The sequence below is a fragment of the Protopterus annectens genome, chromosome 2.part0, assembly GCF_019279795.1.
Source record: "Protopterus annectens isolate FY-2018-M chromosome 2.part0, PAN1.0, whole genome shotgun sequence".
NCBI lineage: Eukaryota > Metazoa > Chordata > Ceratodontiformes > Protopteridae > Protopterus > Protopterus annectens.
Window position 1 is genome coordinate 1,753,140,424 of NC_056728.1, and position 27,927 is coordinate 1,753,168,350.

The 27,927-nt window shown below is 40.3% G+C and overlaps 1 protein-coding gene across 2 annotated transcripts in view; it reads right to left on the minus strand.

Annotated features, from left to right (window-relative positions):
- Positions 1–3,602: 3,602 nt before the first annotated feature.
- The window catches only part of PPCS (phosphopantothenoylcysteine synthetase), a 57,623-nt gene continuing 33,298 nt past the window's right edge, over positions 3,603–27,927 (minus strand). For both annotated transcript variants that reach the window (XM_044061781.1, XM_044061782.1), the window contains exon 3: positions 3,603–6,077. In XM_044061781.1, coding sequence (XP_043917716.1) covers positions 5,760–6,077 — 318 coding nt within the window. In that variant the 3' untranslated portion in view covers positions 3,603–5,759. The remainder of the gene's footprint in view (positions 6,078–27,927) is intronic.

Below are 27,927 nucleotides of genomic sequence, written 5' to 3' on the forward strand. Positions count from 1 at the left end.
TATATCAGGGAATAAATAAAAACTAAATGGAGAGATAATGGCTTCAGAGCATTTACAAGCCTAGCCAATATAACTCGATTTATCTGGTATAAGTCTCCTAGGGGTAGGAGGAAGGTATGCATTTGTGACCATGCCTTGGGTATTTTAACAGCTTTTACAGATTACCCCTATCCATAAGGGCCACAGGCACCACCCCATGTGTGAATTTATGGCAATCTTTGGCATATCTGTCTCTCCAGCATGTTCTGTTTAACACACTGACTAGGTTTAGATCCTTGGAGCAGGTGACCCTCATGCTGTTTGTCTTGTGGATATGCAGCAGCTCCATCAGCGCTGGAGTTGTGAACGCCTTATATGTCAGACACAGGTCGCCCCTTAACAGTTGATAGGAGACAGAGTAAAGGGAAGGGGTTTTCAATCTATCTGCATAGGGCATGTTGTTTACACCCTGTACTTTCTTTGTGAGGAGCCTTAGAGTTTGCTCCAGCTGTTGAAGGTGTCTGGTCAATACATTACAAGTGGTGCATTGTACTCAGTTATTGGTCTCATGAAGGCTGTGTACAGTGAGACTATTATGTCCCTAAATCTGGATGCCATACCTTTACTATAAGCTGTGCCACATAGAATGACTCTGTGGATGCATGACGTTCAAAGTTCAGGTACTGTCGACCTGGGTATCCAGATCCCTTAACTCCAACTCTACTCTTAGGGGAGTGTTGTTAATGTTGTAGTTAGCTGGGGTATTTGTTTTCCCAAAGGGTAAGATAATGCATTTCTTTGTGTTAAGTTTCAGGCCATGGTTCTGACAGTCATTTCTCTGATTTAGATCTTCCTGAAGGATATCTACATTATTGGGGCATTCGGTGATTGTCACCAGCTTGTAGTAATCTGAAAAGTTTGTCATCCAGAAGCCTTCCACATTGACCTTGACATCTGAAAAGTAAATTCCAAACAGCAGTGGTCTCAGCGCTGAGCCCTGTGGCACACTACTAATAACTGTTCTCTTGCTGGAACTTGAATCACCTACTTTGACTACGTGTCCTGTCCTTCAGCTAATTGGCTATCTATCTGGTTTATGTAGGGATTTATGCCCAGTTCTGTGAGTTTATTTGTAATACCCGAGTGAGGTATCATGTCAAATGCCTTGGCAGTATGCACAATTTTACGCTTGCCCATGGCCTTAGTGACCTTCTCTAAGTTTAACAGGTTTAGCAAAAATGACCTACCCTTAACAAAGCCAAATTGGGTCAGTTCCAGTGTTTGGAGGTTTCCTATGTCTTTGTTTATCAGGTCCATGATTACTCTTTCCATGGCCTTACAAACAAGACTAGTCAAGATTATGGGTCTGTAATACGTCACTCAGTACCACTCTTTGCACGTCAACGATGATTCCATCTGCTTTCAGCCATATCTTGGACAACTGGATGGGTGAAATAAAATACACTTCCGGACTTACAGGCCTTTCTGTGCTTGAAAGTGTTGGTAGAGCCTGAGGGTGGTTACTGGCAAGGCACTAATCTAATAGCCTTGTATTTCCTACAATTTCTTTATTCAGGAATTCCAAGCTGTCATCACATTGGGGTGTTTTGGTCTTATAGTTCGTAAGCTGCTGTATCCCCTGCCATAGGCTTCTTGTGTCCTTCATATCAATCAATTAATACTCCAACCTGGGCGTTGCACAAATGTTTTACATTCCTCTAATGTTTTGTTTGGTAAGAATCAGCACCAGACTTGTAATTTGAACAAACCGAGCTCCACTCATCTGCCTGGAATTATTTTTAAATTTCATTTTACAAATAAACAATTTTAACCATGGTGGACTCCCAGTCTTCCTTCTTCTTTGCCTAAGTAAAACAGTGAATTTTTTGCTACAGATTCAAATAACAATGGCTTTTAAAAACACCCAAGCCTACTAAATACCAAGGGGAACAGGCAATACAGGTCACATGTAATTTTTTACATGCTTTACTTACGAAACATAAGTACATATAATAAGGGCAGTATATTTTGTCTTTATCTTTACCACCAAAGCCATACACTGAATATAAAGGTTTGCATACATCACTGGTTAGGAAAGTTATATCCATAATAAGGTCTGGGTTAACAACGTATTACTAAGTTAGCATTTGCTGTTAATTACACCAAAAATCCCTCTCCTCTTCTTAACCTAAAGGGAAAGATGTAGCACAAAAGTCTTAAATGGGACAGAATCTGATTTATTAATATGGTGTTAAAGCACTTGCTTTGACAGTGATATTTGAACTATATCTTCAGTTAGGGAAATAGTAGAATCATGAACAGTAATACAAAGTAAATCTGATTTTTTTTTTTTGCTGTTCCTGTAGGTCATGGTATGCAGTTTTTCTCACAGTTAAATAATCATCACTTCTTTCTACCTATTTTAAACACTAATTGACACACTCTCATCTTCCATCCAGTTTTACTGTTTCTTCATATTTTGTATTTTCATGTATTCATTTATAACTGCGCACTTTTCTACTTGCTTCTTCATGTTTTTTTTGGAAGAGACTGTAATTTTGATTGATTACTTCATTTTGTTTCCTCGTATTTCTTGGTGTAGGCTTTTTTGTTTACTTATAACTGTGTTTTGTTTATTCCTTATATTTTGTTTGCACTGGAGCTTTTCTTTCTAGTCCTCCAAAGGAAAGGGGGTCATTTTGTCCTACTCAGACCTTCCCAGTGAACAAATACAAATAACTTATTTTTATAGCACTCTCCTTCAGATACTCATACCGCTGATGGCTCTGAAGAATGATGTCCTGCAGACTTCCTGTAGTTCCTCAGGGATTACTGCAGGAATAGTAACTGCTCTCCTTTGGAATTGTCTCAGCACTGCAATAATGCAACACCAGTAGGACTTTCCCTTAATATGCTTCTGTTGGATGCATAGGTTACATTTCCCAAATAAACATTGAGTCTGATTCATGAATGCCTACACTAAGTCTATACCATTCGGAGTAAACAGATAACACAAGCATAACTCCTGTCTTCTTCCTCCTAATTTTAGTTTTCCTACTAATTTTCTTGCAGCCTTAAATGTCAAGGGGATTCATAAAGGTTACCAGAAAGTGTAGACTCCATGTACACCTGGTATAATCTTTCTGAGTGAATAGACAGCACAAAAATGTGGTATGGAGATTCTTAATTATAGATTGTGTACACTTAGTGTAGGCATTAATGAATCTGGCCAATTGTTTGTTTTTCTGCAGTTCTGTACACCAACACATATTCCAAGGGTACCAAATATTATACAAACAACACACATAAAAGTAAAAGGATTCATCTATTGCAGAAGCTATATGTATTATGCTATTTCAGCAACTATTTAAGGTCTATGGCATTTAACATCAGTTGAGTTGATTCATTTTAATGTCCCCCCACCCAACAAACCTTAACAAAACCTATACAGAATGTGAAACAAAAGTATAACCCATTTTGAGACATTTGTCAAGTTTGGAATTATTATATTTAGAGGTGTAGGATGTGTGGGTGAAAAGAAGGTGCGACCCCCTTCAAAACATCTATGAAATTCAAATTTAGTGTCAGACATATTTCTCTAGATTTTCAGTGGTCACACTCAATGTTTTCAATATTTTGTTTTATTCAATAATATGGAAATGCACTGTTGTAACACTTCATTACTAAAGATTCAACACTGTAGAAAGCCATTATTGTAGCATTTCATTATTATGGATTTGACTAAGAGGCATTTAACAGTTTAGCATTCTCACTTTCAAGTAGGGAGTCATGCAGGTACAACATGATAGCAGAACATTGGATGATATTCTGTTAGGATTCTATATTCAGGAAGACACAATCAGACCCGAAGAAAACATATGCCTGCTATACTGGCTTCAGTGCTGGCCACTGTCGAAACACATAAATATACATAACTTGATTTGAACTATTGGTGTTCACTTTTTATTGAAATATACATTACTTGATTTAAATTCTTGGTGTTCAGTTTTTATTAAAACAATTTAAGAAATGTTAGGGTATGTAAAATGCCCAAAAAATAGCAGAACAAATGCAACAGCCCTTACTTGAAATACAGCTTCACATTTGTCATTATTTGAAGGAATATATCAAAAAAATGATCACACTGATGAAAAGCATCTGCTATATATTACAGAAGAATTTACAAGTTGTATCAACAAAAACTGAACATGGTAAGATGGGATGTGAAGTTAGTTTTCAACAAAATGAAGGGCACCTTTGCAGTCCAGTATCTTTTGCCAGCTATTTTAACAGGAAGCAGGAGTACATTGTCATATGGCATAAAAAGAAACAAGCCATTACCTTCATTCTAGTGCTATAGCATAAGCTGTACAAGTCTCATTAAAAGTAAACAACCTATTTTCTGACTTACTTGGTTTTCTGCGTTTTCATTCAATTATTCATCAATTACACACTTAATCAGGTGCAAGCTCATTGAAAAGCTAAAGCCTATCCTGACAACCAGGGAACACAAGGCAGAATAATATATCCTATAAAGAGTACCAGAGTCTCACAGGAAGCACATATACTCACACATGGTAATGGCATAGACACCTACTGGCAAAAGGCTGCCAGTTCAACTGTGGCATGTCTTTGCTATGCAAGAGCAAACAGATGTGGGCAAGACATGCAGACCCAATACAGAAGACAATCCAGTCAAACTGTAGACTAAAGAACTGAGTACTGTGAGGCCATATGCTAACTTCTGCTCTGATGTGCCACCATTTTTCTGATATTATAAAATAACTGTTCCTCTTCCTGCATTTCCTTGGTAAAAACAATACTTCTTTTAAACATGTTTCAGCTTCACTGATAATTCCTTTTCACATAAGGGAAGATTATTTTTTAAATATTGGCATCAAAGTTGATAAATTAAAAGGATATGTGTCAATATATATATTCTAAAGATTCAAAAGTCTAGCCCTGTATAAAAAAGTCTTAACTCTGAATAATGTGAATTACAGGCAGTAAAATTATCATCATGTTACCACAAAATCATAAACATTATGAAAGGACCAAATTATAAAGTTAGTGACACATCTGAAAACAAAGGGTAGTCACAGCGCATGCCTATAGTTGACGTCTGTTGTATATGCTTTTGCGTACAGTGCAAAAACACTCAAATGAGGTGTGCTTTGCAGTGACAAGGTGGAGGGCAACGGTGAAAGGTCAGTAAGCAAATTAAATCACAGCAGACATAATTCTATGTTAAGAAAAAAATACAGCTGAGGAGGAGAAATAGAGATGAACAACAGAATGCACAGTCTTCAAAGATAATCCTGGTGATATTTGTAACCAAAAAAAAAAAAAAATGCAGGGTAAACAAAATGTTGCCATAAAAGTAAAATCCCTAAATGAATGGTTGTAAACTGAATAAGCATTGAGGTACATTTTTTTCTGAATTACTGATGCTGTCTAAACTTTTACTAAAAAAATTTAACATAAAACTGACTGCTATACAACATTTGAAGCCGGTATTTTTTCTGTCATCCTAATTAGAAAGAAGGTAGTAAACAGCTTTCTTACATATGACTCTCCCAACAGATGGGTACGTAAGTGCATGATAACCATTCAAATTTAAACTACTTGTTACAGTGCAGAATGACTACTGATTTAGTACAACCTTGAACATTTGTTGAATTATTTCCCCTTATTCAACAGGCGTGCACCACTTCACTGGAATATAATAAATAAAATGGATAATACCATAAAATGGTTATACAAAATTAAAAAGCAGGCTATTACTGACTGATAAAATGTGCATGGCAGTCCTGGAGGTAATTCACAATTTTTTCCTCTAATTCCATACCACGTGCTGCCTCCTCATCAGAAAGACGCAGATCAATCTGAGAGTCCCTGGTTACTATGGTTACACAGCTCCTCCGTGTATCAAGGACATTGGCAACCACTGCCTGATGGTTGTAAGTCTCAAGAGCTTTACGTGCTCGGTCCACAAGAATGGAAGGGTCTGTTTCCAGCTTGAAAGAGATAACATAAGCTTTAGGTGCCCAGTCCTTTACTAATGGGGAAAGTATCTTTGGTACCATCTTCATGGACAGCTGCAAAACCAAAGCAAAGACTTTAAGCATACATGTGTTAGGTACAGATTATAATTAAGGAATAAAACAAGGAAACTATAAAACAGAAAAAATTTAACCGTGTAAGGAACTTACCACAACAGTAGGTGTTCATGTTCATTTACTGTTGTAGTTATAACACCTACGGATTTCTGGTGCAAAAGGCCTCTCTGGCCATACTTCAATAGTTTTCGATCTTCTTCCTCCTCCAGGATAGGTGGACAACAAACCAGACTGACATTTTTAGTTGGAAATATTATACATCACTTATAATCTACTTAGTCATTGTCGGTCAAACATTACATAGATCATTCAATTTATGCCTTCTTTTAAATCTCATATCTCCTCCTCCAAAACATTACTCTGCATGTATTGTCCCCACAATTCCCATTTTTTCTATGTAATTTGCCCCTACCCTGTTCTAAAGATCTAATTTTCAGTTGTTTTATCTCTGTTGCTATATTCACTACTTCTAGTACAGCCAGGTTAGACTTTGATTTTCATGTCCTAGTAATTGCTTTTTTAGCAGCCACCATAATTAGACTCAGCAAGGCCTTACTATGTTTGGGAAATTCTGATTCTGTATCATAGCTCAAAAAAATATTTCCATAGTTATGCCAGTTTGCACACCAAGTATTTCTGACAGAGTAGTCTGCAGGGAATTTTTAAATACTGAAACTCATACACTCCCAAAAGATATGTTCCCAATTACCTCTTTCTCGTCACACATCTAACATTTGTTATCAACCCAAGTTAAAATTCTTTGGAGTCTACTTGGGGTATAAAAATATATATGTAAACAACTCCAAATAAAGATCCTAAATCTTCTAGACTTTGTTGCAAATGTGGGTGTCATGCATATGTCCCCCCATTGTTTCTTTGTGAACTGCTTACCCAAACTCTCTTGCCAATCTTTTACAACCTCCTTTGACTGATTCTTATAGTTATCATGCCATATTTCATATGCTGTATTAATTATCCCTTTTTAAACAGCAGCTTCAGTTCTAGATTCTATTAAAAACAGTACCAGTGCTGGGTTTTTGCTTACGATCCCCCTGTTTCTTCCTCATTGACTATACTCTGATATCAAGTCTTGATATGGAAGGCAATCTCTACCCTACGGTCCAAATAAATTCTTGGCCTCTTCTCATGTTGTTACCTTTCCCTCTCTAATTATTTGTTCATGATACCTTGCTTCCTTTGCCAGTTTTCTCCAGTAAATTCAAGCCCCCTCTTGCCTACTGTCAGTATCCTTAATTGCAGTTATCTCTATCAGCAGAATCTCCTTTCTCCAATCCTGTGTTGGCTTAGTTCTTAGAATACTTTCTGCTACTTTACGAAGAGGATATTCTGTATGATTATTGTTATTCTCCTTAAGGATCTCCATCCAAAATGCCAGTCTCTCCTTTTTTTCTTGAGCTTCAGCCTGTTTTGTCATCATCCCATTTTGAGTTATAGCTTACTGCTTGTACTATGTATGGAGCCTTAACTGTGAAGCTCTGAAATACTCCTTCAAATAAGGTAATTCTAGACCACCATGTTTTATTGGAAGAAGTAGCTTATCCCACTTGACTCTTGCCATCCTCAACTCCCAGGTAAAATCCTTGAGCTCTTTATAAGTTGCTATCCATGACTTCTCCTTTGGTTGATAACAATATGCCTGACCCAAGTATAAAACTAAAGGGACTATAAACATTTTAACTGCTTGCATATTACTATAGATATCCATAAAAATAGACTTTCCAATTTCAGCATTTGTATTATCTTTTGTTTAGTGTCTTCCCACATAACCTTGGTAGCCACAACAGAATCCTTTTTAATCCATACTCCTAAGTATTTCATTTTATCATGTCCCCATAAATACGGGTATTGCTGAACCAATTTGTATGTGGGCACATAGTTTACAGCTACTGCCTTTCTTTTATTCATTAATTTTGTATCTCGAAAAGATCCACAACACTGAAATGTCCTTTTTTTGGTTTTATCAGGTATAAAATAACATCATCTGCAAATAAAGTAAACTTTTCTTGAGTACCATGCCAATTATATTCTTAAATTTCTGAGTCCCTTATTCTGTTTGCCAATGGTTTTAAATATAACACAAATAAAAAGGAGAAAGAGGATGCCCCTGTCTGGTTCCTCTGCTCAAACAGAATTTATCAGACAGGGAACCCACCCACTTTAATTTTCACCTCCGATCCCTCACATATCCTCCTAATTAACTTTATAATTTTACCAGGGAATGCAAATGCTTCCATTGCCCTGCTTATAAACTCCCAGCTTACTCTGTCAAATGCTTTCTCTGCATCAAGACCCACCAACAACAGTGGTATTTTTTCACATTCTGCTTCCTTCTGGATCATCATTGTATTACTGTTGCCAAATGTCTGCCTCCCCTCCATAAAACCACATTGATCCATATCTATCTATTTTGGCATCACCTTTGACATTCCTTTAGTCATTATAGACAAACACTTTATAAACATGGTTTAGAATTGAAATGGGCCTATATAAAGCTGAATCTGATGGGTCTTTACCATCTTTAGGTATTACCGCCGCCACTCCTTTCTACCAGGATGTTGGTGCTTCTCCTCCTTTTAAAATACAGTCAAATAAAACCTTCCACACATTTATCAGGTTTTCCCCTCCTAGCTTCCAAACCTCCCAAGGAATACCATCTACTCCTGGGGATTTTCCTGTAACATCATCATTTGATCTTCTCTCCTACTATCCTGTTAGTAATTGAGCCTCATCTATCTCTAACCTTGGTATATTTAATTCTTCCAAAAACATTAATTTGTACTGCTTCTGCTTTATACAGATTTTATAAAATTTCCAGAATATTTCTAGTACCTCTATAATATCTCTGGTTATCTTCCTTGTTATATGCTCCCTAAGCTTGGTGATAATCCCTTCTACTTTCTGTTGCTGGAGTCATTGTGCTAAATGTTTTTGTGCTCTGCAGTTACCAAAAACAGTTGCTTAACAGCAATCTTTCTAAACTCATCCATATTATCAAGGTAATACTTTATTTTCTGTTTAGTACTCTGCAATTGCTCCTCTTTTTGTTCTGCGAGATTCCCTCTGTTCTGCAATAATTTAACCTTTGTCAGTCCCCTCTAAATAATTATTACTTCTTAACCATATCTAACTTTTTATTTCCACCCTATTTTTAAACTCCACTTTAATTTTATCTGACTCCCTAGCTATATTTTCAGAAGTCATTCTATCTTCCCTAATGACTCATAAATAACTCCCACTACCCATTCCTTACATTCCTCTCTTTGAAAAATGATAGATGGTGCCAGTGTCTCGTTTTACTTCATTACCCTCCATTTATTACTGGTGTGTGATCTGAAATAGCTATTGGATGCATATCAAAACTTTCAATTAAGTGCACATGTTCCTGTGAAATATAAATTCTGTCTAGCCTAGCCCAGTTTTGCACCTTGGGGGATAATATGTGAATTCATTCTGAACTCCTACTACTGAATTCACATCTTCCATACCAAATATTTTCATAAATTTCTTGAAAGATCTACCCTCTTTGGTTATATTTTCCCTTCTGGGCTGCCCAGATACATCCTTACTGATGCAAATCAAATTCTAGTCCCCACCTATAAGTAATATTCCCTGCTGAAAGCGGATTATCTCTCCCAAAATGTTCTTAAGCTCCATTACAGCAGTTTTAGGTGGAATATAAATAACTACATGCCAGTGTAATCCTCCTCCTTTACCTGTAGCCCCTTAGTACTACAAATCTACCATTATTCTCATTTTTCCTCTTCTATCACTATTTTAGCTTCTCTTGCAATTAATACAAGTACTCCCCTTTTCCTCCATCCCAGATATTCCACTGAATAACCATCCTGAAATCCTTTATCAAATTCACATGCTGAGTTCTTTCCAAATGTAGCATAGCTATTTGTATTCTACATTTTAATACAGTTCACTACTCTTTCTTTTTTGTATATATCTGTGAGACCATTTACATTTAATGATAATATAGAAATTGCCATAATTATGTTAAGAAGTTATTATTCCCACCTGTTATGAGTAACAGCTTTTTTAAAATGTGTAATTTCAGCTTATGTATTACATGCATACACAAATATTTGGCAGGTTGATCTTTTACACAGTTGTTTCATGTCATTTAAACCTATGTCACATTTTACAAAACGTTTTGTTTTGGTGAAAACCCTCAAAAAACCACACATCCCTAGAACATCTTAAAACCTATTAACTTAATATTAACATACACAGCTATGCATGTCTTCAAATATTGAAGTTTAACCCTCCTAATAGGAAAAGATGTCCCAGATTGACAGTTACACTCATAGACTTGAATTAACCTATAAGGAATGTTATCCATGCTAAGATGCATGGTACAGCCTGTGCTGCTACTACGTGCTGTTTTTGTGTTATCTTTATTCCTCTCCCAGAATATAGAAACACTTGAATGCTTACAAAAACAATATCTCTTAGCCACTGAAAGAAATAAGTATTCTGTTTTTATTGTCCCTTATATGATTGTCTCTATAGAGACATAAAAAACAGATACAAAGTTGCCTCTACTAGAAGCACTCATTTATTTTCTAGAGAAAAACTTATTATATTTAATGTTGTTTTTTTATTTGCTTCCCCTTTAAACTTGTTACTAGATCAAGCCAAGGGCCTTAATCCAGTCATTTCCCTATGCAAGAGTAATTAAAAGCACATAAATTCTTCTTATATCATGCTCTTTTGACCAGACTTTTCTTTTTCAAACTACAGTGCCTACATTTCTTAAAACTGAACAAGGAGCAAGAAAGAAAGAAAGACGAAAAAAGGGAGCACCTTCTCACTTTACTATCCACATTACACTCAAAAACAACTGAGAAATCTTTACTTTATAGCAAGCAGGTTATGTCATTCATTATAAAAATACTACTGTTTAGAACAAAATTTTGTTTTACTTACAGTTAACTCTTTCCCCCCCCCCTAAATATTCTTAAAACATTAGTGACATTAAGTAGGGCATATGTTTTGGAGTCCCCTACAAGTTTAACAAAGTCAAAGAAGTCCAATACTTCCAGGTTTTCTTATTCAATCATGTTTCACAAATATAATTAATACTTATAATCCCACATTTATCTGTCAGTTTCCAAGCTGCTAGTTTTCTTCATGTTGATCTCCATCTCCCAATTTCAGTCTCTGCTTCATTTCCAATGTAGTCCCAGTTCTTCTAGTCAACTATTGTGCTTTTTTCTGTCTTGCAAGCATTTTCCATTGAAAGATTGGAAAAGGTTTCACTGGCACAGTATCTCTATGGGATTTATTACCATTACAACAAGAAGCACAATCTTCTTCTATTTGATAGCTTGTTTTTTTTAACAAACTTCTGTATTTCCTCCTTATGATTTTCTGCATCAAAAACAATTTTGACCCTCCAGGAAAGAATATTCTGAAATTGGCTGGATATAGCAGCTTGAATCTCAAACCTGCTTTTCAACACTCATTGATTAATGGACTACATTTACTCCACTTCTGCCTGGTGTGCAGTGACTAATCATTTTCCACAAACACTCTACTGTCTCCCACTTTTAGTACTTTGTCCTTTTGCCACAGTTTTTCCAGAATCAACTCTTTTTGCTGGTAGGATTGCATCTTAACTACTAAAGGTCTAGGTTGATTTTTTGTGGTGTGGTGTGGAGCATACACATGACGTGCCCTTTCAATTAACAACTCCTGCTGTGGAATACCCGTCCAGTTGCTTATTTGTGCTTTCATAAAATTAATACTCAGTTCCTTCCAGCTTCTCTGGAAGAGCAGAAAAGCTCAGGTTTTCCTTACATGTTCTATCCTCTAATTCTGTTATTTTTTGAAACATCTCTTCTTGAGCAGTCTCAAACTCAGCCAGGCTTTTTTCATTTCGACCTCTGATTTTTGCAATTTTATAACCACATCTGAGTACCTGTTTAAAGCTTCTTCCATTTTTTTCCAGCCCTTTATTATTTGAGTTGATATACTCCATCAGTGTTTCCTTTGTTTTTTCAGCTCTGAGTACATTTGACTTACCACCCCCCCCCTCCCGGGTACTGGAAGTCATGTCTTGCACCAAAGCTGGAGCTTGCACTGCTTTTTTGCTGAACAGCTGCAGAATTCTTTCCAGTCAGTGTTTTATGCTCACCTTTGTGACTAATTTTCTTTCAGGTTTTCTGAATTTCTTTTTTGCTAGCATCCAAGCAGGGCACTTACTAGCCAAAAAGAGAGGATCACTGGCTCTCTTTTCTGAGTTTCTGTTTTCACACTGGGTGAGCTGAAATTAAGCTGTTACTCAATGTGCAGTCATCTTGGAAGTCTATCTATGCCATCTTTAGTACATTCTTGCCCTGTAAGCTCTGGAAGTCAGGGCTGAGACCACAACATGAGCTGTCAAGCTGGTGTATGTCAACTAGGATCCCAAAAGCTCCCTTTGCAGATATTAAGGTCAACTTGAAGAAAAGAAGTGCCTGGTAAGCATAGCACAGAGAGAAAGTAAGGAGATATGTGGCTGAGGAAAAAGATGAGTAGTGGGAAGGAAATATTGCTGCAACAGTGTACATCCTAAACACCTACAGTTATGGCAGGTTCCACTTAACACAGCTATATTATGTCCACTGTACTGTTCACTGCTACAGCAGTGATAATACTTGGGAAGATTATAAATACTTATGGACCCAAATGGTGGCTGGACCTGAGAAGCTGTGATCTGTAGCAGACCAAGTAGTATGGCCATGGAAAATCCTGCCTTTGCTCTAGAGGTAATTTCCAGATTGTAATTCTTTGAAAGTATATATACATGACCAGGTAGCTGCTTCCAATGTTTCTTGTGTGTTGACCCTTCTAAGGAAGACAGTAGTAGATACTGTAGATTGGATCTTTACATGCCCTAGTACAGTCTTGCCATGGAAAGAGTAACTGAGATATAGTGAACCAGCCATTTAAAGATGGTCCATTTAGAGACGGACACACACTCTCTACCCTTTGCAAAGGTTATAACTAACCAGTCTGATTTCCCCTCTACTTTGGACTTTCAATGTAAATCTCAGTTGCTTATGCATGTTCAATCCAGATTTGTTCATAGGTTGATACTAGGCTATCTGCCCTAGGGCATTTATAAGCCTAGCCAGAGTGTGTTTGGCTTTCGCCACCCTTTTAGATTAGTTGACTGTGCCTCTGTATAGTAGATCACAGAAGATAGCCCTTTTAAGGTTAGTTTACTGTGCCTCTGTCTAGTAGGGACACAGAAGAGATCCCAGGGGTAAACCTACGATCTCCCATCCACTCGTCAAGATTTCTCTTGAAGAGGGTCATTGAGGGGCTCTGCCTAACATGGATTGGGATTTTGTTCCAGAGTGAGGGGAGCCTCTGGGATATGAATCTGTCCCTCCAGCATGTCCTATTTATTTCTGTGCTGAGGTTTAAGTCCCTGGAGCGTGTAGCTCTAAGGGATTTGGATTTCCTGAGGTGGAGCATGTCCATTAATTCTGGGTTGGGCATGGCTTTATACGTCAGGCACAGATCGCCTCTGAGTAGGCGGTAAGCAACCGAGTAGAGCTGGAGTTTCTTTAGCCTAACTGCATAGGGCATCTGTTTGAGTCCCTTGATCCTCTTGGTGAGGTACTTTTGGGGTCTTTCCAGTTGCTGCAGGTGTCGGGTAAGGTACATCCCAAATGGGGCACTGTATTCAATTATGGGCCTGATGAGTGATGAGTAGAAGGGCACAATGTCCTCTCTAGATCTATCTCTGTGAACCCTTTCATGATAAGGTGGGCTATATAGAAGGTCATTCTAACCACTTTGGCAACGTGATTGTCAAAGGAGAGATTGCTATCTACTTGGGTCCCCAAATCCCTAATTACTTCTTCCGTACTTAATGGATTACCACCTATGTGGTAATTTGTGGGCACTTTGTTTTTCCCAAAGGGAATGACTATGCACTTTTTGGCATTTAGCTTTAGGCCATGGCTCTGGCACCAGTTATGCGTCTCATTGAGACCCTTTTGGAGGATGCTTGTGTCAGTCAGCGAGTCGATTATGGCACCCAGTTTGCAGTCATCTGCGAACTTGGTCAGCCATAGTCTGCCTGTGTTAGCCTGTACCTCAGAGAAATTATACCGAACAAGAGAGGTCCCAGGACTGAGCCTTGTGGGATGCCACTTGTAACTGGTTTAGAGTCTGACATGGCACCTGCAATTTTGACCATGTGGGTTCTATCCCTGAGCCAATTTGCAACCCATTTTGTGACATAGGGGTTGATATTTACGCTGGTGAGCTTATTTATGATGCCCGAGTGGGGTATTGTGTCGAAGGCTTTTGCGAGGTCCAGGTAGGCTGTGTGGACTACCTTCCCTTCATCTATGGCCTTGGTGACTGTTTCAAAGAAGTCAACCAGGTTCAAGAGGCAAGATCTGCCCTTAACAAAGCCAAATTGGGTAGGATCCAGTGTTTGGAGGTTCCCAATGTCTTTGCTTATGAGTTCCATGATGATACGCTCCATAGCTTTGCAGACCAGGCTAGTCAGGCTTATAGGGCGATAGTTTTCGGGGTCCGTTGTGGCACCACCTTTGTGGAGTGGGACCACTGTTGCTGTACTCCATTCCTTGGGTACATATCCTGTAGTAAGGCTGAGATTGAACAGTGATTTTATGTGAGGGTTCAGTTCTTCTTGGAGCTCGTGTAAAATGCAGCCCGGGACACCGTCCGGTCCCATTGATGCTGTGTTTTTTGCTTTGGAGAGGGCGGCTCTCACCTGTGCATCTGTGATGTCAGGGAGGCTACACTCTGTTGGGATAGACATTTGCTCTTTTGGGGGGGAAGGGGGGGGAGAAGTTTGCACTGAACCTGTCTGCCAGGATGTTGACAATGTCTGTGGGTTCAGTGTTTTTTTGTCATTTTGCACTAACTCAGAGCATATCTGGGAGTTGCCACCCAGGTTCCTGATATAACTAAAGAATGCCTTGTGATTATCTTTAGCGTCTTGTTCAATTTTTCTTTCGAAGCTGGCCTTAGATGATTTTATGAGGGATCGTAGTTTCTTGCTAGTACTGATCAGAGATGCCTTCCCTTTTTGGGATTTTGCTCTATCATGTAGTAGCTTCCTCCTTCTGTTGTATAGCTTATTTATGGCTGGGGTCCACCAGACAGGTCTCCTGCCTTTGGAGGAGTGGGTCTTGGTTTTATTTGGGATAGCACAATCCATGCATTCCTGCAGGTGCCCATAGAATGCGTTTGTAAAGGATTCTGCGGTTTGGGCCATATTTTCCACTGGCCCAGGGGCTTTGAAGGATTCCATCTAGGTTTTGAGAAGTGTGAAGTTTGCTTTTGAGAAGTTTTTCACTGTGGTTTCCTTGGCTGGGCGTGGGGACGGGATATGGATGTCCAGTGAGATTAATTTATGGTCAGAGCTTACCAATGAGGGGTATACCTCTGGTATGGAGCATAGAGTCCCCATGTTGGTGATGGTCAGATCCAATATGTTTTCCCCTCTTGTGGGAGTGGTGACCAGTTGTTCCATAGCATTTGAGTTTATAAATTCTAGGAACCGTTGGGCAAGGGTGTTGGGGCTTGAGTAGTGCTCCCAGTCTATGTTTGGGTAGTTGAAATCACCCAATATAATGGTGTTTGGAGAGACCTTCATATTTTCCAGTGTTCTCAGGAAAGCCGAGTGGGGTTCCTGAGTTTGGGAGGGTGGTCTGTAGCAGGCTACAAACTGAAAGGCAGTTTTGCCCACTGTTAGTTGCACATGGATGGTCTTTGATGCTTCGTGCAGTGCCACTAACCTGGAAGTGTGGGTATCTTTGATGAATATGGATACTCCCCCTCCTTTTGTGGTTCGGTCTGAGTTTTGGGGCCGAAAAGCATGGTCTGAGGTATAACCTGGTAGTGCTGGGGTGCTCTCGGGAGCCTTGAATCAGGTTTCTGTTACGGCACAGATATCGATATTCTCCATACTGAGGAGAGCCTCGAGTGCATGCATCTTGAGGTTTAGACTTCTGGGGTTGAGCAGCATTACCCTTAGTTTCTTTTTCCTTGTGTTGTCTATGGAGGTGGGTTTGTCTTTTGAGCCTTGCCTAAAAAAGGCTCTATGGGGGTGGCAAGAGCCTTAGCCAGTATTTGAAAGCCCAGGAGTGACATGTGCAAGCCGTCCCTAGCGAAGCAACGTGTCGAGCATGTCATCCCAGGCTGACAGACACTGGATCCCCTTTGAATGACACCAATACTTTAGCCAATTGTTAAAATTGATCATTTTGTCTTTATACTGTGGCATCATTCTTGGTGAGGGTAGGATGCTACTCAAGGTCAGGATCATACCGGCCTGGGCTACATGATCAGAGAGCTCCTCTATGTCTCTTTTCATGTAGTCCAGAGAGGTACGTCTCAGGTCATTCACACCAGCATGGACAATGATGCAGTCATATTTGTACTTGCTTTGGAGTGACCTGAGTGCTTGTGTTATGTGGCGGATCCTGGCACCCGATAGGCAGCTTACAGTGATCTTCTCCTTGTTCAGCCTGGTGAGTGGGACGTCAGTGTGTTTGACAATAGAGTCACCTATTACAAGTGTATTAGGTGTGTTGTTTAGCCTTAAGGGCTGTGACTGTGTGGCACACTGACTTTGTGAACTATGTGATACGTGGGTATTGTTGTGGGGTAGCGGTTGCTTGGATGTCTGCTTTGGAGGTCTCTGCTGCTTGGGCAGATTTTTATTTAGAGCCTCAGAGTATGTTTTTGTGTGTTTATGTGTTTGGTTTGCTGTTGCGATAGGTCTATGTGAGACTGGATTTGTGGTGTGTTTGGTTACCTTCTCCTCCTGACTGACTGTGTCAGTACTGGGTTGAGAGAGCTCAGCCTCCAGTTTGGCTATATAGTTGCATCTCTCACATATATTTGAGCTTGTTGGGAGAAGGAGAGGGTGGTCTGTGTACATAAGGCAGTTGTAACATTGCCTCAAGATTCCCAGATTCACCAACTGGACTGGAGAGTAAACCCGAAACTGACTTTTGGACATGCCAGAATAGTATAAGGAACTACTTTCTGACTGATCAAAAAAGACCAATAGGGAGCCAAGTACTTAAAGGGAGTATAAGAGGGTGTAGTGCTTTAGTTTATTAGTGCTTACTTTTAAGATTACTTATACGAGCAAGTGCAGGGCTTTAGAATGAAAATACAGTGCTTACTTTGAGATTTAGAACAGTTCTAAGGGAAAAAGTGAAGAGCAGACTGTGCAGCCGGGAATAGTTTAAACCCGTTTAAGCGGCGCTGCCCGATGCTGCGCTATGCGCAAAATCACGCAAAACCGTGCAAATGCGGGTTTTAAAGCAGGGAAACTGAAAGAGATAGGAATTGACCCAAAACAGCCAATAAGCTACTAGTTTCGGGGCTGAGACCACTCCTCCAGGGAAAAATAGGCTGCTCAAAGCTCCCCACTCTCACTGGTGAACAGAGAAGCTTCCTCCTATCCAAGTAAGGATATGGGCAACACAGGAAACTATACCACACTCCGGAATTCAGCAAAACCTGAAATCTGGACTAATCTAGTTCAGCAAAGGCGGGAAAAGAGAATTTTTTTTTTTTTTTGCTTTTTCAGGATACAGCAGAAAAACACACAGAAAACACTGTAAATGCTATAAACAGGCTAGCGTACTTTAGTGTGTAGCCTACAACAGTTATACAATACAAAAACAACTTAAATTGATATAAAACAAGTGCAAAAACTGTAAAAAGCAGAAGGCACATGCAATTTAAACTTTTTAAAGCACACACAGATCAGTTAGAAATTCGCTTTTTAGGCGGGAAAAGGCAGTTGGAGCAAAAAAAACAGAGAAAAAAATACTTAAATCTGGAAAAGTCTCTCTTGGGTCTCTCTGTTGCCTGTATCACTCTGCAGGACACCACGAGGAGCTGTGCGGAGTTGTATACTGGTGCAAAACTGTGCAAATGCGGGTTTTAAAGCAGGGAAACTGAAAGAGATAGGAATTGACCCAAAACTGCCAATAAGCTACTAGTTTCAGGGCTGAGACCACTCCTCCATGAACAGATAGGCTGCTCAAAGCTCCCCACTCTCACTGGTGAACAGAGAGGCTTCCTCCTATCCAAATAAGGATATGGGGAACACAGGAAACTATACCACAGTCCGGAATTCAGCAAAACCTGAAATCTGGACTAATCTAATTCAGCAAAGGTGGGAAAAGAGATTTTTTTTTTTTTTCAGGAAACAGCAGAAAAACACACAGAAAACACTGTAAATGCTATAAACAGGCTAGCGCACTTTAGTGTGTAGCCTACAACAGTTATACAATACAAAAACGACTTAAATTGATATAACAAGTGCAAAAACTGTAAAAAGCAGAAGGCAAATGCAATTTAAACTTTTTAAAGCACAGATCAGTTAGAAATTCGCTTTTTAGGTGGGAAAAGGCAGTCGGAGCAAAAATCAGAGAAAAAAATACTTAAATTTGGAAAAGGTTTGACAGGTATTTGAGTATCATAGATCCTGATGTGTGGTCAGTGTCCATACATTTTATTTGGCATCAAAGGGAGAATCTTTTCTATTTTGCTGCATATGATTTCTTTGTATTTGGTTTCCTAGCCTTCTACATGACTGGAAACATGTTCTCAGAAAACATGCACCTAAAGAGATTGAAAGCTAGATTATCCTTAGGGTTTTCTGGTGTGAGTGCTAAAGTTACTCCCTATTTTGGATCAAGAAGTTTACATTGCTAAGGCAGAACAGGTTCTGCCCTTACCATACTCAACAGGAAGCAAAATATATGTTCACTCAGCCAAAAGGGAGATATGACTAGCACTTTTCTGGCCTGTCCTCCTTTATCTTCTGTACTGCCCAAGGAAAAGGAGAATTGGAGGAAAACCATACAGGAATAGACCTGCACAGTTTATTGAGAAAGCAGTTATTGCTCTGGCCGCTGTGTCCTAACACCCTGGGAAAATGTTACTGAGCTGTTTTCTGAAGAAACGAAAACACCCACTTCTGGCACCACAACCCCTGACCAAGTCTAGAGATATATTGCTATTCAATATAAATTAATGAGGGCCTTCCTCTATTCTGTTCAATCTTTTCATCCAGAATATTCTTTTGAGAAGAGATGTAAAACACTCAAAGGGTCAAGTCTGACTCCTGGGCTAAGCACCATGCCTCCTTGACTAGCACTCACAAAAGATATGAGTGAATCCCCCCCTCGACCTCCACCACTTGCTGATGTGTTACATCTCTGTGGTGTTGTCTGTGTGGACATGCAGGATCCCTGGCTGCCAAGTATCTTTGAATGCTTTCAAGTAAAAACTGCTGCCATTATTACTTTAATACTGGTGTGCTTTTTTTCTGAGTTTTTATTACCATGTTCTCAAGACCCTCAGATTCCCCTGAATGGGCCCACTCAGGTTATATCTATGACAGCCTTGGTGTTTCGGTCGTTTGAATGGGACACCTGGTTGGAATTCCCTGATGTATTCACTATGAGAGTTCTTTCTTTATACATACTGTTACTGTGTCTTGTGAAGCTTTTCTCCCTGGGCTTCCACTGGAAATGAGCTCTTCAAGGCCCAGTGGACTTTCCTGGTAAACAAATACCAATAAATGAATAAATACAGGGCAGCAGGAAGAATGGGACACAATAGGGAGTGGGCATGCTGGCATCATCTGTTCCTTACATATTACTGGTGTTTCCAGCATGAAGCCTTACTAGGGTTGCAATGTCCTCCAGTGTTCTAAAGAAAGTACAGTTTTGTACGTACCATAAATGTAGATGTTCGAGTGTTCACCCTGCTACAGTCATCACACTTCAGTTATCCTGCCGTCAGGCAGTCCCACAGTTGGCCTGAGTTCCAAAGTCTTGGTCCAGCGTCGGTTGCTGTCGCTTCTTTCCTGACGTCAGTGCGCCAGGGGTATACAAGAGGCATCCAACGCCATTTTCTTCAGTTTTTCTTGCCCCAGATGTCAGGTGCCCCCAATAGGTATGCAATATATATATATATATATATATATATATATATATATATATATATATATATATATATATAAAAATAAAACAAAACCTTCAGGCACAAGCAAATACACCACAGAGGTTGTATAGGATAGAGTGGTATAGATAAGTTCAGCTAGTTCAGAGGGGATGGAGGGAGGGTAACCTGGACTGCAGCAGGGTGAACACTCAAACATCTACATTTATGGTAGGTACAAAACTGTACTATGTCATCGTGTTACCCTGCTGCAGTCATCACACTTGGGTTGAATCCCAAAGCTAAGGATGGGTGGTGGAGTTAAACAGGGTTAGGAGAAGCTAGTAGGCCCTGCAAAACTGCAGTGGCAAAACCAGCTCTAGTCTTAGAATATAGAGGTAAGTGATGGTGTTTGGTGAAGGTGTGCACTGAACTCCAAGTTGCAGCTTCCAGAATATCCTTGGTTGGCACTCCCCTGAGAAAGGCTGCTGATGTAGCTGTAGCCCTGGTGGAGTGGGACCTAATGTTAGCAGATACCGGTTTCCCATAATGCGTGTAGCAGAAACGTATGCAATGCTCTATCCATTTAGAAATGGTCTGTTTTGAGATAGCTTTTCCTTGTGATCCTGCAGCATAGGCTACAAAGAGCTGGTCAGATTTTCTGAAAGCCTTAGTTTTATCCAAGTAGTAACGTAATTGTCTGTGAATGTCCAAAGAGTGCAGGAGTCTTTCTCCTTTGTTCTGGGGATTTGGGAAAAAGGTGGGCAAATGAATGGTTTGGCTTAGGGCCACACTGGATACCACCTTTGGCATAAAGGAAGGGTTAGTTCATAGAGAGACTTTGTCTTGATGAAAAATGAGGAAAGGCTCCACTGCCATTAGTGCCTGTAGCTCTGACACTCTTCTAGCTGAGGATATTGCTAGTAGCAGGGCAATTTTCCATGAAAGAAATTTTAAATCGGCTGAAAAAGCTGGTTCAAAAGGCGGCAGTGTAAGCTTTTCCAGAACAAAGTTGAGATCCCAAGTAGGTGTTGGTGCTCTCCTGGGTGGTCTTATGTTCTTAGCCCCTCTGAGGTACTGTCTTAGGAGTGGATGTGAGAATAAAGGAGGATCCGTGTTGTAATGAGCTGAGATTGCTGAGGCGTGGATCTTAATAAATGAAAAGGAAAGTCCTTTGTGCAACATCTCAGTTAAATATTGTAGAATCTGAGGAATGTTTGGATCAAGGGGATTTTGGCCTTTAGCCTGGTTCCAGGCGCAAAATCTTTTCCATTTGTCTGAATAGGTTTTCCTGGTGCTGGGCCTCCTGGCCTCCAGAACGACATCCATAACAGCTTTGGATAGAGGTGTTGGCTTGTTGTTTAGGTAATTTGCCATGCAGCCAGGGTTAAAGTCTTGAGCTGGCTGTGTAGAATCTGATTGTCTCGCTGGGTGAGCAGGTGAGGAATTTGTGGTAAAATCCATGGTGGGCCGTGGGCCATGTCCCTTAGAATTGGATACCAATGCTGGCATGGCCAGTCTGGTGCAACGAGTATCATTTGTGGCCTCTCTAATCTGACTTTCAGCAGTACCTTTGCTAGAAGAGGCAATGGAGGAAAGGTATACACTGTTAATGTTTTCCAACTGAATGAGAGGGCGTCCACTTTCCATGCTTGTGGATGGAATGTCATTGTGCAAAACTTTTGAAGTTGGTAGTTTTGGGGGCTGGAAAACAGATCTATGTCGGGGCGTCCCCACTTTTGAGCTATCATTGCAAATACTTGTGGATCTAGTTTCCACTTGTGTGGATCCATGATGTTTCTGCTTAGGTCGTCTGCCAATGTGTTTTTCTTTCCTGGCAGGAATTGTGCTTGTAATTGAACCTGGTAAGACAGTGCTGTGTTCCACAAGGTCATTGCTTGCCTGCATAGATGGTAGGAATGTGTGCCCCCTTGCTTGTTTATGTACCACATTACTGTGGTATTGTCCGTCTTTATTATTAGTTGTCCTGGGTGTAAGAGGTCCTTGAAAGCTGTTAGGGCATTCTGTACTGCTAGCATCTGTACTGCTAGCATTTCTTTTTGATTGATATGCAGATGCCTTTGATCTGTAGTCCATTTGCCCTGAATGCACTGTCCTGCCATGTGTGCTCCCCAGGCATAGTCTGATGCATCTGTTGTCATAGTTTGCCTGGCTGTGGGTAAGGTGAAAGGCTGACCCTTGTTGAGGTGACATGCCTGTGCCCACCATAGAAACTCCTGTTGAAGGCAGGGAATGAGTGGTATCATTGTTTCCAAGCTGTGGCTGTGCTGAGTCCATACGCTTTTCAGGTACCATTGTAATTTCCTCATATGCAGTTTTGCAAATGGTATTAGTAGTATGCAAGATGCCATGAATCCCAAGGCCTGCAGAATTTTTCTTGCGGGGAGTTGGGTCTTTGTTGCCATTATTTTGAAATATTGAGTCAGCTGTTGTTGCTTGTCTGGCATGAGATAAGCCATCTGGGCCATTGTATTCAAGCTGGCACACAGGAATATTATGTTTTGTGAGGGCACTAGTTTTGATTTCTTTTCGTTTACTGTGTACCTTAGGCAACTTAGAAGGTGTTTGACAAATGCCAGATGCTTTAAAAGAATGTCCTTGCTTTCTGCTTGAATAAGGCAGTCGTCCAGGTATGGGTATATTTGAATTCCTCTTTGTCTGCAGTATGCAATTACTGGTGCCAGGCATTTTGTGAAGACCCTGGGCGCAGCAGATAAGCCAAAGGGCAGTGCAGAGAATTGATAATGCGTTGAACCTGCAATGAAGCGGAGGTATCTTCTGCAATTTTGTCTGATAGGGACATGCAGGTATGCCTCCTTGAGGTCCAACGTTACTAGCCAAACATTTTTGCCCAGCATGGGAAGAAGCTGTTGTAGTGTTAGCATCTTGAATTTTGGTACTTGCAGATAGGTGTTCAGAATTGAAAGATCCAGAATGGGTCTCCATGCTTTGTCTTTTCTTGGGACTAGAAAGAGTCTTGAGTAAAATCTTTGTCCTTGCTCCTGTGTAGGTACCTGTTGAATGGCTCTCATGTCCATGAGAGCTGTAATTTGTTTTTGTGCCTCTGCCCATTGATTTGGTGGCAGGTTTGGCATTCCTTTTATCCTTGGCAAGGTATGAAAGTGGAATCTGTATCCTTGTGAGACAATGTTTAGGACCCATTTGTCTTTTGTGATTATGTGCCAGATGTCTGCAAAAAATGCTAATTTTCCTCCCAAGGGAGCTGCCAGGAGAGATTTGCTTGGTAGGTTGAGGACTGAGTCATTGTGTTTGTCTTCTGCTAGCTTGGGGCCTGTCTTCTCCTCCTTTCTGGGTAGCAGTACCCCATTGTCGAGGTTTGTAACGGCCTTGTGACTGACCTCTGCCCCTTGGGCATCTGTATTTGCCCCTCTGTGATCTGTCAGAAGCTGGAAAGGACCAGTTTTTAGTTGGCCAATTTCTGCTGAAACGAGGGGGTTGTACCTGTAGAAAATCATTGACCGTCTGCATAGACTTTGCCTTATCCTCCATTTTCTTTAAAACCTCTTCTGCTTTGACACCAAATAATACATCCTGCTGTAAAGGTGCATCCAATAATTTTGCTTTAACATGATCAGGTAGGGTTTGTTCTTTTAACCAAGCATGTCTGCGTATGACAGACCCAGTAACAGCTGCTTTACAGGAAGCTTCCAATGAATCAAATCCACATTGTAAAGTATGTTTGCCCACCTGTTCAGCTGCATGCAACAGATCCTGCATTTCCTTGAATTCAGACTGTTCAGTATGTGTGCTCATTTTTTGTTTTAATTGAGACATTAGGAATTGCTGATATTTCAGCATGTGAAACTGACAATTTAATGCTCTCATAGCCAGAGTTGCTGAGGTGTATATTTTCTTTCCCCATCTATCTAGGGCTCTGGAACCCCTTTCAGAGGGCACAGGATTTTTAGCCATAGAAGCTTTAGCCCCCTTGGGACCCTGGGAAATTGTTTCTGGGTCAGCCACAGGGCTTTTATAAAGGAATTTGTGTGAGTCAGGTACTCTGTAGTATCTGTCTGGTTTGGCTGGAGCAGGAGGTAGAGAGTCTGGATTTAGACTAGACTCCAAGTAAACATCATCCACAATATCTAAAACTGGAGGGATAGCAAGTGGTCTGTGCTGGGGTAGTAAAAGGAACTCTCGGAGCCTTTTCTTAGAATCATAGTAGTCCTGGCCTTCCCAGTGGAAATGTTCCCTCATGGTATGTAAAGTTTCCCCAAAGGAGTAGTCTTCAGGGGGAGATGCTGAGGGAATAGAGTCTTCAGCATCAGCGTCTTCATAAGGGGGAAAAGTGTAATCCTGTTCCACAGAAGAATCTGAGGAAACTGAAACCTGGTCAGAGGAAGCATAATCCTCCTCTTGTCTTGGTCTTTTATCTGTAGGGGGATGGGAACCCCTGATTAGGGTAATCAAATCTTCAGCCATCTTAAGCATCTGTTTCTTAGGCATGGGGTCTTGAACTGTAGACTGATGTACAGTCTTTTTTGGTTTTAAAGGAGTTTTAAGCTTAGCATAAGATTTAATGGTGAGTGTAGTCGGTCTGAAGACTCCTTCTGCAACCGAAGGTGTTTCCACTGCACCGGGGTCTCCTTCTGCTCCGGTGTCGGAAGGGCCTAATGAAGATGGCTGCGTCAGCCTAGTACACTCCACTTGAGAATCCGCAGCTGTCTGGGGTTCCAATTCTGCGGTCATCAGGGGCTGCGTAGGTGCCTCACTGAAAACCGGAGAACTGGCGACAGGCCCAGCAGAGGCCTCTGAGTCTGGCTTGTTCCTAGGCTGCCTGTCTTTATCCTTGCGTTTTTTATGCATGCCGGTCGTCGGCTGCTCCGACGGCATGATATAATTAAATTTCCTACGAAGGTAATGTCATGCAAAGTCAAAACGGCGTTTGATAGTTCATTTATTAAACCTAGCACAAAACCGACAACCTGTGACGTCGTGGTCTGGGCCTAGGCAAGGAATACAATAAGAATGGAAGTCCTTATGAGGTATTTGCTTCCCACAAGAAATGCAATTGTTAACTTTTTCTGACATCAGACTGAGGCAAGAAAAGGTTCCCCAACGGGGTACTTAGCTTTATTGAAGACTTCGGCTGAAATTCGAATCGAAAATCTCAGGTGTCAGCCGACCAGCACTTGCAAACTGCTTCTGCTTTGGGCACCGCTCGGCAAGAAAGACTGAAGAAAATGGCGTCGGATGCCTCTTATAAACCCCTGGTGCACTGACGTCAGGGAAGATGCGACAGCAACCGACGCCGGACCAAGACTTTGGAACTCAGGCCGACTGCGGGACCGCCTGACGGCAGGATAACCCAAGTGTGATGACTCCAGCAGGGTAACACGATGAACATCTCCTTTGTTGTAATCTGATTTTGCTGTGCTATGGAGATGAAGAATAACATCCAGAATAGCACTTTCAATGAGGGACCAATGTTTTCTGGTTTGAAGTATCAGGAAGAGCACCCAGGAACAGGGAGTATTAGAAGGATATTGGTATGTTCAGATAGAGTCCCTAGACTTTGGAAAAAGGCCAGGATAAACTGCACAGCTGGCCATATCTCTCCTAGAGTTGGAGCCCGAATCAGTCATCCAAGTAGGGGTAAACATGAATGTCCGTGGTTCTGCAGTAGGCAATTAGAGCATTTTTTAAGTGTATAACCCCAACCCTGGGTGGCAGGATGAGCTACCAATATCGCCAAGAATACTAAGCATCCCCTCATGAGAGCACACTTCTATGCACTTGCTTTTAAGGGTTACCAGAATGCCCAATGCAACGTCACATATCCTCCAAGGAACTGTGGCTGTGTGTGTCTTGCCCTGCCCCCACCTCCCCTAATAAGTATACCCATCTTCACCTAGAAGAAACATCAAGCACAAGAACTGCTAATTAAACTCAACTCATTTGGTGTGTAGTCAGGGTTTTTTCCCTCTATGCCACTGGCAATACAGCAGCTTCTTTTATAATGGGGCACAGAGGAGTTGTGCTTTTACACAATCTGGATCCTCAGGCATATTATCAGTAAAAGACTGTGCTGTTTTGCATGATGTATATACTGCTTTAAAGGCACGCTTAACTGAGTTTTTGCTAACCTGATTAACTCAGCTCATCAAGCAAGCCTTTCTCTGCAGTGTTATCCATTGATAACTTAAGAAAGAAAACACAAACACTTCTCCTTCTTGCTAGGTGTCACATGTAATCCCCATCCATATGAAAAATATGTGCTTATTTACAGTGCTTTTTTTGTAAACAAAAAGGTGGCAGTACACATATATTGCATTTGGGTCACCCCCCCCCCCAAGAAAATACTTCTTTTTCTCCAAATCCTCTTTCATGAAAAAAATAAATAAATAAAATCTTCTCTGTTAATAACACAACTGAAGTCACTTCTCACAGCAAATTATTACGGATGACAGTGGATAATAATCTCCCATTACTTTAAAAAAGGCTATCTGCTATTTGGATTATTACTAGGAAATGGCAAATCATTGTAACAATATTCTTTTACAGAAAACACACACACATACATATGGGTGCCTGCAGGATTTTTTGCAGGGGAGTACAAACTGAGACCCCCTCCCAGCCATTCCAGTGTCCCATTACTTGGCTATTTCAACCTAGTTGCTAGAAACACTCAGTGTGCATACTGTTTTCAGCTTTAACATAAACAACAAAATAAAAATAAATATAAATTAACTAACAACAATGGCTAGGACACCAATTTTATTAAGTAAAAAACAACCAGAACACCCTAGCTCCTTGGCTCTAAGTTCTGCTTTATTTCTACAATGATTACAGATATTTGGATTTAATTTAAAACTTTTATTTCAAATTTTAAAGTACAAACACTAATAGACATTTGCTAAACAAAGCAATACAGTCTCAAATGAAAACAGAGTTAGCATTAAAACTTTTCTGCCTTTGAAACTCTCATTCACTGAAACAGCACTGAAACCCACATTTAAAGAAAATGCATCTAGCCAGTGGCAGATTAAGTTTACAATTGGGCTCTTTTTAAATCACAGGCCCCTTGCACACATTTTAGGACCATGCAAAAGTTCTTTGATTCACCTTCCTGATTGTATTAAATTTAATATATAATAATTAAATTACATCCCTTGTATAATACAACACCACTTGTTAGAGCGTGTTTTAAATTTATAGTTTTGAACATTTTTTCTAGTAAGCAAGGAAACAAACATTATGAACCAATAATAACATACTTGCCCAATTCAGAACATTTCAACCATAAAAGGCCACTCAGACTTCTGTCATTACAACCCACTAATATCAGTCAATATGCACAATCTCTGCAGAAAAAAACCATCTGAATAATTCCACATTAAAGAGATCTGTAACTAATGAAAAGGTTGGTGCTAGCAAACAACTTTATATTTCAGTGTTTCATCTAGAAATTCAATGCCTGCTGCCCTTGAAGAATAAATTGCCTATGTTACATTAAAAAAATAGTAAGCTGGTAATATTGCAATAGGGAATGGACGGCAAACTAAAAACAGGTTCATAGTTGCTAGGCATCTCATCCAAAGGAGGACATACTCCAGACTGCAGTACCCTACCTTCTTAAAAAGCAGCAAAGTATCAGCAATCCATCTATTTGCTGTAGGAGTATAACCTACAGCCCTCAGCATCAAAATGCAAGTTTGCTACCTGTTGTGCTACTAACACTGCTTAACATTTTATACCACATTAGTGACACCATTTGCTAAACAAAACAGTTGCATATTGTAAACAGGCTTAGCATGAGCAGCAGTAAACTACTCTTCCCTTGAAGCTCACAATTCCTTGAAAATGCACT